This window comes from Bombina bombina, chromosome 3 (assembly GCF_027579735.1).
Source record: "Bombina bombina isolate aBomBom1 chromosome 3, aBomBom1.pri, whole genome shotgun sequence".
NCBI classification, from domain to species: Eukaryota; Metazoa; Chordata; class Amphibia; order Anura; family Bombinatoridae; genus Bombina; species Bombina bombina.
This window is the reverse complement of record NC_069501.1, coordinates 396,513,609-396,526,425: the sequence shown is the minus strand read 5'-3', so window position 1 is coordinate 396,526,425 and position 12,817 is coordinate 396,513,609. Positions and strand designations below refer to the sequence as shown.

Here is a 12,817-nt window from a genome sequence, read left to right as displayed (position 1 = left end):
AGGATGACCAACTTGATGCAGTAGTTATAGCCATAGATGCAGAAAAAGCGTTTGATAGAGTGAACCATGATCATATCCTGAATACGCTCTATCGATTTGGATTCAATAATAATTTTCCAAATTTTATTAAAAAACTATGTGCTCAATCCTATACCAGTTTAATAATCAATGGAACAGTGCTGAAAACAATTAAAATAGAGAGAGGGACACGGCAAGGCTGTCCTCTTTCACCGCTACTTTTTGACTTAGCAATTGAGCCCTTTGCTATTAAAGTCAGAAAACACATTGAAGGTATAAAGATTAACAAAAAAGAGATGAAACTGGCACTATATGCCGATGATATATTAATATATATGGCTAACACTCATCTAAATATACCTAAGTTAATGAATATAATTAAGCTATTTGGTCAATTTTCTGGCTATAAAGTTAATTTCTCAAAATCTGAGCTGATGTGGCTGAAAAAAAAAAAGAGCTCTCTGGTAAAAGTCCCTTTCAAGGTAGTTACAGAGGCATTTAGATATCTGGGGATTATGATCTCGGCGGATCCTCAAAAATGGTATCCCCTGAATGTCCCCCCCATCTTGACACAAATCACAAATCATATGAAAAACTGGCAAAATCTTCCTTTATTACTATCTGGAAGAATAGCATTGTTTAAAAATGGTGCTGCTGCCAAAAATTTTATATATCTTGCAAAATCTTCCTATTCTATTGAGATCTTATGATCTAAGGAAACTAAACACAACAATTCGTCAATTTATCTGGCAAACAAAGAAACCAAGAATAGCACTTCGTAAACTATCCTTCTCAAAACAAGCTCTTGGATTAGCCCTCCCTGATCTGCGTACATATAACTTAGCTTTTCTCGGACGTATTGTAATTGACTGGATAACAGAATCAGACTACTTTACGGATAACACACTAGAGGCTAATATAATATATCCCTTCTCTCCTATAAGCTTAATACATATAGATCTCAAAGCAATTCCGACTCAATTAAAAGCTTTCAAGTCAATATATGTAATATTACAGGCCTGGAAATAAGATCGGGGCACAAATAGGTGTAAATACAAAGATCCCAAAGCTCCAGACGTTTATTGGAAATCCAGAATATCAAGAGGGGTCACAATCAACGATATTAAAAAATTGGCAAAGGAAGGGTCTCTATTATGTAGCCCAGTTTATTAACCCAACAACAGGAGTCATTCGATCCTTTGAGGATCTGAAACATGAATTTGATCTCACCAATAGGGATTTTTTTGCATTCTTACAAGCTAGACACTATGTGCAACAGCTTCTAAATACATTTCCAGGGAAATGGTCATGGGGTAAAATTGAAAATTGGCCGACTTTGGCCAAAGCAGGGCATCATTCTATTTCCACTTGCTATCTATATTTAACATCGCAGTTTGAAATATCTAATCTTGAAACTATAGCCCTTAAATGGTCAGATCTTATACTCGATTATATTGACTCAAAGCAGCATGTAACAAGATCAATACAATTGCTTTTTCAAGCCACAACCTCAGAGACCTGGAGAGAGTCTCATATAAAATTAATTTATCAAACTTACTATACACCCGAGAAAGGAGCCAAATGGAAGAATAAAAATTGTAATAAATGTCCAAAATGTAGTCTTCTGGCTGCAAATCTGATACACATGATTTGGACATGCCCCAAGATAAAACAATTCTGGAATAGAATAGAATTCTGGATACTTAATGTTCTTAAAATATCTGTGCATAGATTTACTCCAAAAGATATAATATTCTTGATAGGTCAAAAAATTCCCCTAAACGAAATTAAAATAATAAATCTAATCATTTTGGCCGTTAGATATCAAATATTTAAGAACTGGAAGAATAAATTCTCCCCAACAATAACAGAAGTTAAGAATTATTTAAAAAAAACAAAACTAATAATGGAGCAAATGACCACAGACCTGAACTCAGAAAAGGAAATATGCAATTTTTTTCAAAAATGGTCTAAATTTATTAGAATTTTTCCAACTAGAGAAATTGATTATTTAATCTTTCCATTTAGAAATACAGAAATGGTTCTGCTCAATATCTGGTAGAGAGTGGAGGGGTTTGGGGGGGAGAAGGAGATGGGGTTTGAGGAAAAAGGGAAAGAGGGGGAAAAAAGAGGGTAATGGGTGGAGAATCCTCCCAAAATAACATAATCGGTTTGACAAATATACAAATGTTTATAATAACATACATATCCAATCACATTTTCTTTTCTTTTTTTTTTTTTTGTAAATTCTGTGAAAAAAATTAATAAAAAAAGATTTAAAAAAAAAAAAAATGCATGCTCTATCTGAATCGCGAAAGTTTAATTTTGACTTGAGTATCCATTTAAGTGTGCAATAGCATTATGTCTAAAAAAAACAACTAATGTACATACCTTCATTAAAAAATACTTTATTGCTTATTAATCCATTCACAATGGGCAATATTTATATCTAGGAGATATCACATACTATTGGTTTTGTAGATCTCAAAACTGAATTTATTTCTGCAGAAATATTATGTCCCTTCTACACCGCAAAATGTTATAAAATAAACATACAGAGTTGAGAAATAGACCTAAAAGGGACATAATCATGAACGGAAACTTGTGTGTTTCAGATGGAAGTCAATCGGAAAACTGTATGCTCTATTATAAAATTTGATTCATTCTCTTGGTATTCTTTTTTGGAGAGCAATGCTTTACTGGGGCCTAACTAAACACATTGGCTGACACAAAGAAAGCAGCCGGGGGGAAACGATTAGTGGATTGCAGATGTCATCTGTCAATCAATCGACGAATATGGCGGGCGGAGGAACGGCACTTACCGTTCTATCATTACAAGGTGAAAATATCAGAAGATAAGTACGGTATATACTACTCATTTGTTGAATGAAAGTTTCATTCATTTTTTAAATTCTTTCCTATGACTTGAGCGATTATGCTCAAGTTTACAGTGACTTTAAATAGAACAGTGTAAATTATTACAATGGTTATTTTTATATAGTTAAAAGGGATACTAAACCCAATATGTTTCTCTCATGATTCAGATAGGGCATGCCATTTTAGGCAACTTTCTAATTTACTTCTATTAATTTTTCTTCGTTCTCTTGCTATCTTTATTTAAGAAGCAGCAATGTAAAGCTTAGGAGCTGGCCCATTTTTGGTTGAGAACCTGGGTTAAGCTTGCTTATTGTAGCCTTCAAATTACATGCTCAAACGGATTAGAGCATGACATTTTCTTTTTTACTATAATGGCACTAACTACTCAAGATTGACTAATTGACCAATAAACAGATGGCCATTAAGAGAGTGAAAAAAGCACCTAAAATATCAGACCTTGGCATACATAGATGATCGATAAGAGGAGAACAATCGCCATTCCCTCCAATGGTCCTAACAAACCTTGGCACCAAGGAGCCACTGGCGCCTTAATAAGGACCTAGCGCACTTGTTTAGAGTCCCCAAGACACCCAATGGTGTCCCTCACATTCTACCGTCAGCAGCACCTAAAATGTATCCTGGTGCGGTTGGATCCTTTTAAGGCCTTGCAAGCTGTAAGATACAAATCCAATATTTTTTTTTGCCAAGTCTCTTTACTTGAATTTATTTTAACTTACAATATGGTTATAAGAACAGTAACTAGTAGATGTTGGAGTCTGACAATAGACAGTATGGGAAAACAGAATGCGGCTACAAATTAAATTAATAGTTTTCAACAATGAGTGGAATTCTACAGACTGCTACAGCATAAATATAAAATACTACTCTGTGGAAGAAGAAAAGTAAGGATGAGTGTTAAATATGAGTTATTGAGAAGAAACTGGCATTTCATAATGAAACTGGTAAGGTATTTGTCGCTTTGATTACAGCGCATGGTAAAAGCAACATGAACAATTGAATGAATGAGGGTGTAATAGTTTGGCAATAACATTAAAAAGTGATGGCAGGTGATTATTACTGTCATGAATGGCTTGATTATAAGATATAAAAGAATACACCATAAGAATCTAATGGGCACAATAAAATAACAAAAAGTAAGTTTAAAATTATATTGATGGTAAAATAGATGTGAAATTAGTATTTTGAATGAAAACTGAAATTATATATATATATATATATATATATATATATATATATATATATATATATCAGTTTTCATTCAAAATAGTAATACAAATTTTAAAAAAATGGATACAAAGATGAAAATTATCCGAGGTGACCAGGAATGGGTAAACTTTCAAAAGCACATGAGACTGGGTCATAGCAATTCGCGTTTCTAGCAGAATAAACATGCATTACAGAACAGTCACCTACACAAGCAGTATTAACACTCACTAACTGCGGGAGGTTGATTCACCAGCCGTCTGCTATACAGTATAGGTGATTACAAGCTGATCTGCATTACTCACCCTCCAATCCAAGCACCTGTCCGCCCACTCCTGGTCCATACACCGACCGTATTCCGAATCTCTAGCCACTCCTAGGTCATCTCTCCCAAGATCTCCCTAACTTACTTGGCGCACCCACCATCTCTGTGCCTTACTTACTTCCGCGTCCACATACCAAAAACTCGCGAGAACTCACGCCCTTCCTTTTGCGTTCCAAGACTCGCTTTGAGTTCTAAAGAGAATACCTTATGTAATTGTTAAAACATGCGTGTGTGTTGAGGAAGGAACGTGTACAGGTATCCAACTATCCAAGCGTTTTCTGAAATATAATTGTACTTAGCTGCTGGTGATAACGTCACTTAAAAATATCACCAACTGACTGAACATTTGTACGATTTTTATTACCATTAAATAATTCAACGTTCTTGTTTCGGATGATAGCGCACGGAATTTTAAAACACTTGTGAATTGAACATTTTAAATGCTCTTTGATTCCTGTGTTAAACAGCATATTTACATAGCGTTTAGGAGTAAGGCATAGGTGGTGGCTACACACATTTGTCTTTAGTCATTGGCTCTATAGTATGAAGCTGAAGTTAGCTCCTTATTCGGCCAGCTTCTTATTCGAATGCTGAAGTTAGCTCCTTAACATATTTAACATTTCTCTGACACTTAGGCAAATTATTCTTATTATGCCAAAACTTAGCCAAAATCCATCTATTTAACATATCTCTGACACTTTGCGAATACAAACATATAGGACACTTATCCCCCCTTAAAAATCGGCTTATTGATATTAATTGCATCTAGTGAATTGCTCTTTGAATTATACTTTGAGCTGTACATAACACAATAAGAATCCGGTCTATAAGTATATTTCGTTCATTCTAGCCCCAGCTTGTGATCACTTGTCCTCAGATAAGGATAATTACGAGTGTGTCAGCCATGTAATATGCCCACACTAAGTATTGACTCTATCCAGAACCTGGAGCTAAAAGTGACACACAAACGGATGTATACACACAATATGATTAGAGATTAGTTTTTCATTATTCGCTACAACAGATTATTCTCATAACACAAATAGAATCAGTCAGGTACCACTGTTCAGTGGCGTAGCGTGGGTTGTCAGTGCCCAGGGCAAGGCAAGTATTGCGCCCCCCCCCCCCATCCCCATTTTAGATATGCTGCTTCCTTCTTCTTACATTTGGGACAAACCAAGCAAAGACCCAAGCCTGGTAGATCACATAAAGCAAGGGACACTGTCTCCTCTCCCACAAAATGCCCCCTTAACCATCTTTACTGGATAACTAACAGTTATTGCTGCTGATACCCATATCCCCAAAATATGTCCCTTGTCATAAGCAGCTACTAATCAGTAGTGCCTTACAAACAAAGCCATGAAAATAATATATTGGCAATGCAAGAGGCAGTGGGTGAAGCCTGCAAGCATTATGTGCTATCCCCCTGTGATCAAACCCTGTCTGCAGCTCTCCAGAGCTGGGCAAATATATACAATATTAAATTTTAAGATTTATTCTCGTTTTACACATGGGGGAAAGCCCCCCTTAACCCCCATCTGGTGGTGACATGTCCTGATCTGTAAAACTTCATGGTACAAATACTGCAGACCACAGGGTGCCCCCACCCCCACATTGCAGCAACCCATATTGTATATGTGGTGCAATAGGTTTTTGGTAAGTTGTTAAAAAGAGGAAAAGGGGACACACAGGTTTGGCAGCTGTTACATAAGGTTGTAAAAGTCCACACCTCAGGAGTCCAGCAAGAAATAGATTCAAGATGGTGAATTCATAGGACTTCTTTGATAGGAGACAAACACAGTGAAATGCCTGGTGAGCAGCACAATCCTGGTGCCAGACAGCACACAAATCCCTAAATCTACTTCTGCCCTAGGAAGATCATGGAGGGGAAAAATCAAATACAGGAAACATTTTTGTCAACTGTCACAAATATACTTTTTTGTGCAAGGACAAGATGGCGTAAGTGGGTAATCAGAATCTGGTCAAACATGAAAGTATGGTCTCTGATCACCCCACCATCCCAATAACTAGGTAACTGGGGTTAACAGAAAGGCAGAGCCCAGCCATGCTGCCACCAGTGCCACGGGTTTGAAAGAGATTTATTGCACTTTTTAAGGATTCCTCCCCCCCACCTCTGCTTAGAGATCCTTAAAAAGTGCCCCAGGCAATGCATGGCATTCTGGCTCTGGGTTCTTTGTTGGAAGGGAACTTACTTGTTGGGTAATAATAGAACCGTAATTAAGCTGCATTTTACGTGTTGCTAGTATCAGGCAAAAACAGGGCTATAATTAAGTCTGGTCCTGACACCTTACCTTAGTCGCGGCATCACCACATTCCTGAGGGGTCGCAGAACAGAGCTGGGGGCCTGTCAGAATTTTTAGCCTCCCTTCTTCCCTTTGCTAAGTTGAGGCTGAAAGCGCCCCTCAGAATTATGCGCCCGGGGCAACCGCCCCTGTTGCCCCCCCCCCCCACGCTACGCCACTGCCACTGTTATACCTTGAAATACCATACCAAATATCATCATCGTGAGCTTTAACAAAGAGATTATCATATGACATTAACCCACAACATATGATGATTTGAACACTTCACAAATCTAAAAGGATAACCTTTGAGATTAATCACAATTTATCTCCCTTCTTTTTCTATATGATTACATATATAATCGTACAGGAGTAACATAGAGATACCGATATCACATTGGGATACAAATTAAGGAACACACCATACAAATTAAGGAATATAACATAAGTCATTTTTTGTATCTTTAAATATACATCCCCACCCACGAGAAAACTAATAACCAAGGCATGATTTTTTACCATATTATTTCATCGTATTGTTATCGTAAGGATAACCATATATAATATAAAGAGTAAGAAACATTATTTCATAAACATATATTATCTCACATAGATAAATTAGCTCCTAACCTCATTTTGGGATTTATATATTAAACATCTTTGAAATAAATACAGAATTATACATATCCTGTAGCATTCTGTGCTCTAACTCCCTTTGGAGATACCCAGTGCATTATTCACAAATCAGCTCTTCGATCTCGATTTTGGTTTCGTATATTATACATCTTTGATATAAATATGGAACCACATTTGTCCCGCAGCACTCAGTGCTCTAATTCTTTGTGTATACATCTAGTATATTATTCATTAGGTGTATTGTGATCGACATACATTGAATACACCATAGATTAATCTGAGGGTATATTGAATTTGCGCCAATGATTAACACTGCAGTCTAGCCTATTAATGATTCGATCAAAGCTCTGACGTCACGACCAATCAGGGCACTCGAAAAACGGGTAATAAATATACATAAAAATCGGCACAATTCCATTTCAAAATATGACCATATACTATGGGTCAGTTAAAATAACAAATGACAAAAGTAACTGACCTAAACCAATACAACGATATATATTACACAATCCCATATGATAAATCCCCTCCCGGAAGTGACGTCATAGAGATACGGAGGATTCATAGAAACGTACCAGATTGGAACCAAAAGCTCTCTAAGTAGTGACAGTAATAAAATACTGTCTTATCTACCAATTACTATAGAAAACAGGCTTTATTATTTATTATTATTTACTATTTGAATATATAAAAATTCGCCAAACCGGAAATGGCCAATGCAAAGCACTTCCGGTTGTAATCTCACAACCCCTATATAAGGCCATCAGTATGTAGTAAACACCAGTCTTGATAAAGGCCTAGAGAAGGCCGAAACGCGTAGACAGCACTGGTAAGCCTTATTTCAGTTGGAGGAACAAATTGTAAACTTTCTACACATTGTATTTTATCTTTTTCTTCACAGGTTTTTGCTTCCCACAGTTTTTAAATATATTTTTTTCTGCATTGAATTTTCTCCTATTTTTGCACCTTCTCTTCACCACTTCTACCTACCTAGGCTGGTATCACCACTACCAAGGGACACTTTTCTACTAATTATTTTTTCATTGGACACTATCAACAATTATTTATTTTTACTTATTATTATTTTTTATATATATTTTTTCTATTGGACACTAGCGTAAAGATCTGCTACAACACCAACACTTTCCGGATACACATTTTTAGGAGCACCTCAGCAGATTTATCTTGGATTTCATGTTTTGGATTATTTTTTCCAGACTTCGTTTTGTTTTTTAACTTGAACACTATCCACACATATTGGACACATCTTTGATTGCTATATTCGTCATTGTTTTATCGTTTTATTATTTTTAGCACACTCCTAAAATTGTATATTTCACTTTGCAGAACACCCATGGTATTGTTGTGACTCCTGATTTTAACTGTGCAAGTTGTAACAGTTGCTTATTTACCCATTATTTTATTTTTCAGTACCAATTGTACAAGCGTGGATCCATGCTATTTTTAACTTTGTATTCTTAAACATTGTATTTTTAACATTGTATTTTAAACAGTGTATCTTATTTTAACATCCTGTACTCTATGTTATAATAAACCTTTGTATACCTTAGCCTTCCTAAAGTTTGGCGCCTAGGAATTCCTTTTCCACTTATCACTGTATCTAGGTGATAGCTAGGTATCACCTCCCTGGGCCAATAAGGTTTAGTGGGCGCTGGGATTATCTTTATATTACTGTTGAATTGAACATTTTAAATGCTCTTTGAATCCTGTGTTAAACAGCATATTTACATAGCATTTAGGAGTAAGGCATAGGTGGTGGCTACACACATTTGTCTTTAGTCATTGGCTCTATAGTATGAAGCTGAAGTTAGCTCCTTATTCGGCCAGCTTCTTATTCGAATGCTGAAGTTAGCTCCTTATTCGGCCAGCATCTTGGCTCACTCACATTTGGCTTGTTTTATGCTAATTGGGCATCCCTCTATCTTAAAGCGACACTAAACCCAATTTTTTTCTTTCATGATTCAGATAGAGCATGCAATTTTAAGCAACTTTCTAATTTACTCCTATTATCAATCTGTCTTCGTTCTCTTGCTATCTTTATTTAAAAAGCAGGAATGTAATGCATAGGAACCGGCCCATTTTTGGTTGAGAACCTGGGTTATGCTTACTGGTGGGTAAATGCCAGCCTCCAATAAGCAAGCGCTATCCATGGTGCTGAACCTAAAATGGACTGGCTGCTAAGATTTACATTCCTGCTTTTAAATAAAGATAGCAAGAGAACGAAGACAAATTGATAATAGGAGTAAATTAGAAAGTTGTTTAAAATTGCATGCGCTATCTGAATCATGAAAGTAATATATTGGGTTCAGTGTCCCTTTAAAAGAATCAATCTAGCATGAGCCAAATGATATTGATCATGTAAATATGGCACCAAACCTGGTATCCTAATTACAATGCATTCCAATGGGAGATTCTGAATAAGTAACTAAGCTTTTAATCTATGAAAAACATATTGGCTCACTCACATTTGGCTTGTTTTATGCTAATTGGACATCCCTCTATGTAAAAAGAATCAATCTAGACTGAGCCAAATGATATTGATCATGTAATATGGTACCAAACCTGGTACCCTAATTTCAATGCATTTCAACAGGAGATTTTGAATAAGTAACCAAGCATTTACTCTATGAAAACCATCTTGGCTCACTCACATTTTACTTGTTTTATACTAATTGGGCATCCCTCTATATAAAAAGAATCAATCTAGCCTGAGCCAAATGATATTGATCATGTAATATGGCACCAAACCTGGTACCCTAATTTCAATGCATTTCAATGGGAGATTTGGAATAAGTAACCAAGCTTTTAATCTACGAAACCCATCTTGGCTCACTCACATTTGGCTTGTTTAAAAGAATCAATCTAGCCTGAGCCAAATGATATTGATCATGTAATATGGCACCAAACCTGGTACCCTAATTTCAATGCATTTCAATTGCAGACTTTGAATAAGTAACCAAGCTTTTAATCTATGAAAACCATCTTGGCTCACTCACATTTGGCTTGTTTTATACTAATTGGGCATCCCTCTATATAAAAAGAATCAATCTAGCCTGAGCCAAATTATATTGATCATGTAATATGGCACCAAACCTGGTACCCTAATTTCAATGCATTTCAATGGGAGATTTTGAATAAGTAACCAAGCATTTACTCTATGAAAACCATCTTGGCTCACTCACATTTGGCTTGTTTTATACTAATTGAACATCCCTCTATATAAAAAGAATCAATCTAGCCTGAGCCAAATGATATTGATCATGTAATATGGCACCAAACCTGGTACCCTAATTCCAATGTATTTTAATGGGTAATTCTGAATAAATAACTAAGCTTTTAATCTATGAAAAACATCTTGGCTCACTCACATTTGGCTTGTTTTATGCTAATTGGGCATCCCTCTATCTTAAAAGAATCAATCTAGCCTGAGCCAAATGATATTGATCATGTAATATGGCACCAAACCTGGTACCCTAATTCCAATGCATTTCAATGGGCAATTCTGAATAAGTAACTAAGCTTTTAATCAATGAAAATCATCTTGGCTCACTCACATTTGGCTTGTTTTATACTAATTGGGTATCCCTCTATATAAAAAGAAGCAATCTAGCCTGAGCCAAATGATATTGATCATGTAATATGGCACCAAACCTGGTACCCTAATTTCAATGCATTTCAACTGGAGATTTTGAATAAGTAACAAAGCATTTACTCTATGAAAACCATCTTGGCTCACTCACATTTTACTTGTTTTATACTAATTGGGCATCCCTCTATATAAAAAGAATCAATCTAGCCTGAGCCAAATGATATTGATCATGTAATATGGCACCAAACCTGGTACCCTAATTCCAATGCATTTCAATGGGCAATTCTGAATAAGTAACTAAGCTTTTAATCAATGAAAATCATCTTGGCTCACTCACATTTGGCTTGTTTTATACTAATTGGGTATCCCTCTATATAAAAAGAATCAATCTAGCCTGAGCCAAATGATATTGATCATGTAATATGGCACCAAACCTGGTACCCTAATTTCAATGCATTTCAACGGGAGATTTTGAATAAGTAACCAAGCATTTACTCTATGAAAACCATCTTGGCTCACTCACATTTTACTTGTTTTATACTAATTGGGCATCCCTCTATATAAAAAGAATCAATCTAGCCTGAGCCAAATGATATTGATCATGTAATATGGCACCAAACCTGGTACCCTCATTTCAACGGGAGATTTTGAATAAGTAACCAAGCATTTACTCTATAAAAACCATCTTGGCTCACTCACATTTTACTTGTTTTATACCAATTGGTCATCCCTCTATATAAAAACAATCAATCTAGCCTGAGCCAAATGATATTGATCATGTAATATGGCACCAAACCTGGTACCCTAATTTCAATGGGAGATTTTGAATAAGTAACCAAGCATTTACTCTATAAAAACCATCTTGGCTCACTCACATTTTACTTGTTTTATACCAATTGGTCATCCCTCTATATAAAAACAATCAATCTAGCCTGAGCTAAATGATATTGATCATGTAATATGGCACCAAACCTGGTACCCTAATTTCAATGCATTTCAATGGGAGATTTATGAATAAGTAACCAAGCTTTTAATCTATGAAAACCATCTTGGCTCACTCACATTTTACTTGTTTTATGCTAATTGGGCATCCCTCTATATAAAAAGAATCAATCTAGCCTGAGCCAAATGATATTGATCAAGTAATATGGCACCAAACCTGGTACCCTAATTCCAATGGGCAATTCTGAATAAGTAACTAAGCTTTTAATCTATGAAAACCATTTTAGCTCACTCACATTTGGCTTGTTTTATACTAATTGGGCATCCCTCTATATAAAAAAAAAATCAATGTAGCCTGAGCCAAATTATATTGATCATATAATATGGCATCAAACCTGGCACCCTAGCATCCATGCATTTCAATGGGAAATTGTGAATAAGTAACCAAGCATTTACTCTATTAAAACCATCTTGGCTCACTCACATTTTACTTGTTTTATGCTAATTGGGCATCCCTCTAGCTAAAAAGAATCAATCTAGCCTGAGCCAAATGATATTGATCATGTACTATGGCACCAAACCTGGTACCCTAATTTCAATGCATTTCAATGGGAGATTCTGAATAGGTAACCAAGGTTTTTATCTATCAAAACCATCTTGGCTCACTCACATTTGGCTTGTTTTATGCTAATTGGGCATCCCTCTAGCTAAAAAGAATCAATCTAGCCTGAGCCAAATGATATTGATCATGTACTATGGCACCAAACCTGGTACCCTAATTTCAATGCATTTCAATGGGAGATTCTGAATAGGTAACCAAGTTTTTTATCTATCAAATCTGGCACCCTAGCATCCATGCATTTCAATGGTAAATTGTGTATA

At 35.9% G+C, this 12,817-nt stretch overlaps 1 protein-coding gene and 1 long non-coding RNA gene across 3 annotated transcripts in view; one reads left to right on the top strand and one right to left on the bottom strand.

Moving 5' to 3' along the window:
* NRAS (NRAS proto-oncogene, GTPase) overlaps positions 1–4,561 on the bottom strand; it is a 255,552-nt gene extending 250,991 nt beyond the window's left edge. For both annotated transcript variants that reach the window (XM_053706558.1, XM_053706559.1), the window contains exon 1: positions 4,425–4,561. Coding sequence is in view for 1 of the 2 variants with exons in the window: in XM_053706559.1 (XP_053562534.1) it covers positions 4,425–4,463 (39 nt within the window). In the remaining variant the exon portion in view is untranslated. The remainder of the gene's footprint in view (positions 1–4,424) is intronic.
* Positions 4,562–4,622: 61 nt separating this feature from the next.
* Positions 4,623–8,964, top strand: LOC128651665 (uncharacterized). Its single transcript, XR_008401152.1, has 2 exons — positions 4,623–4,699; positions 8,285–8,964. It is a non-coding gene; the product is annotated as an uncharacterized LOC128651665 (long non-coding RNA).
* Positions 8,965–12,817: the final 3,853 nt, after the last annotated feature.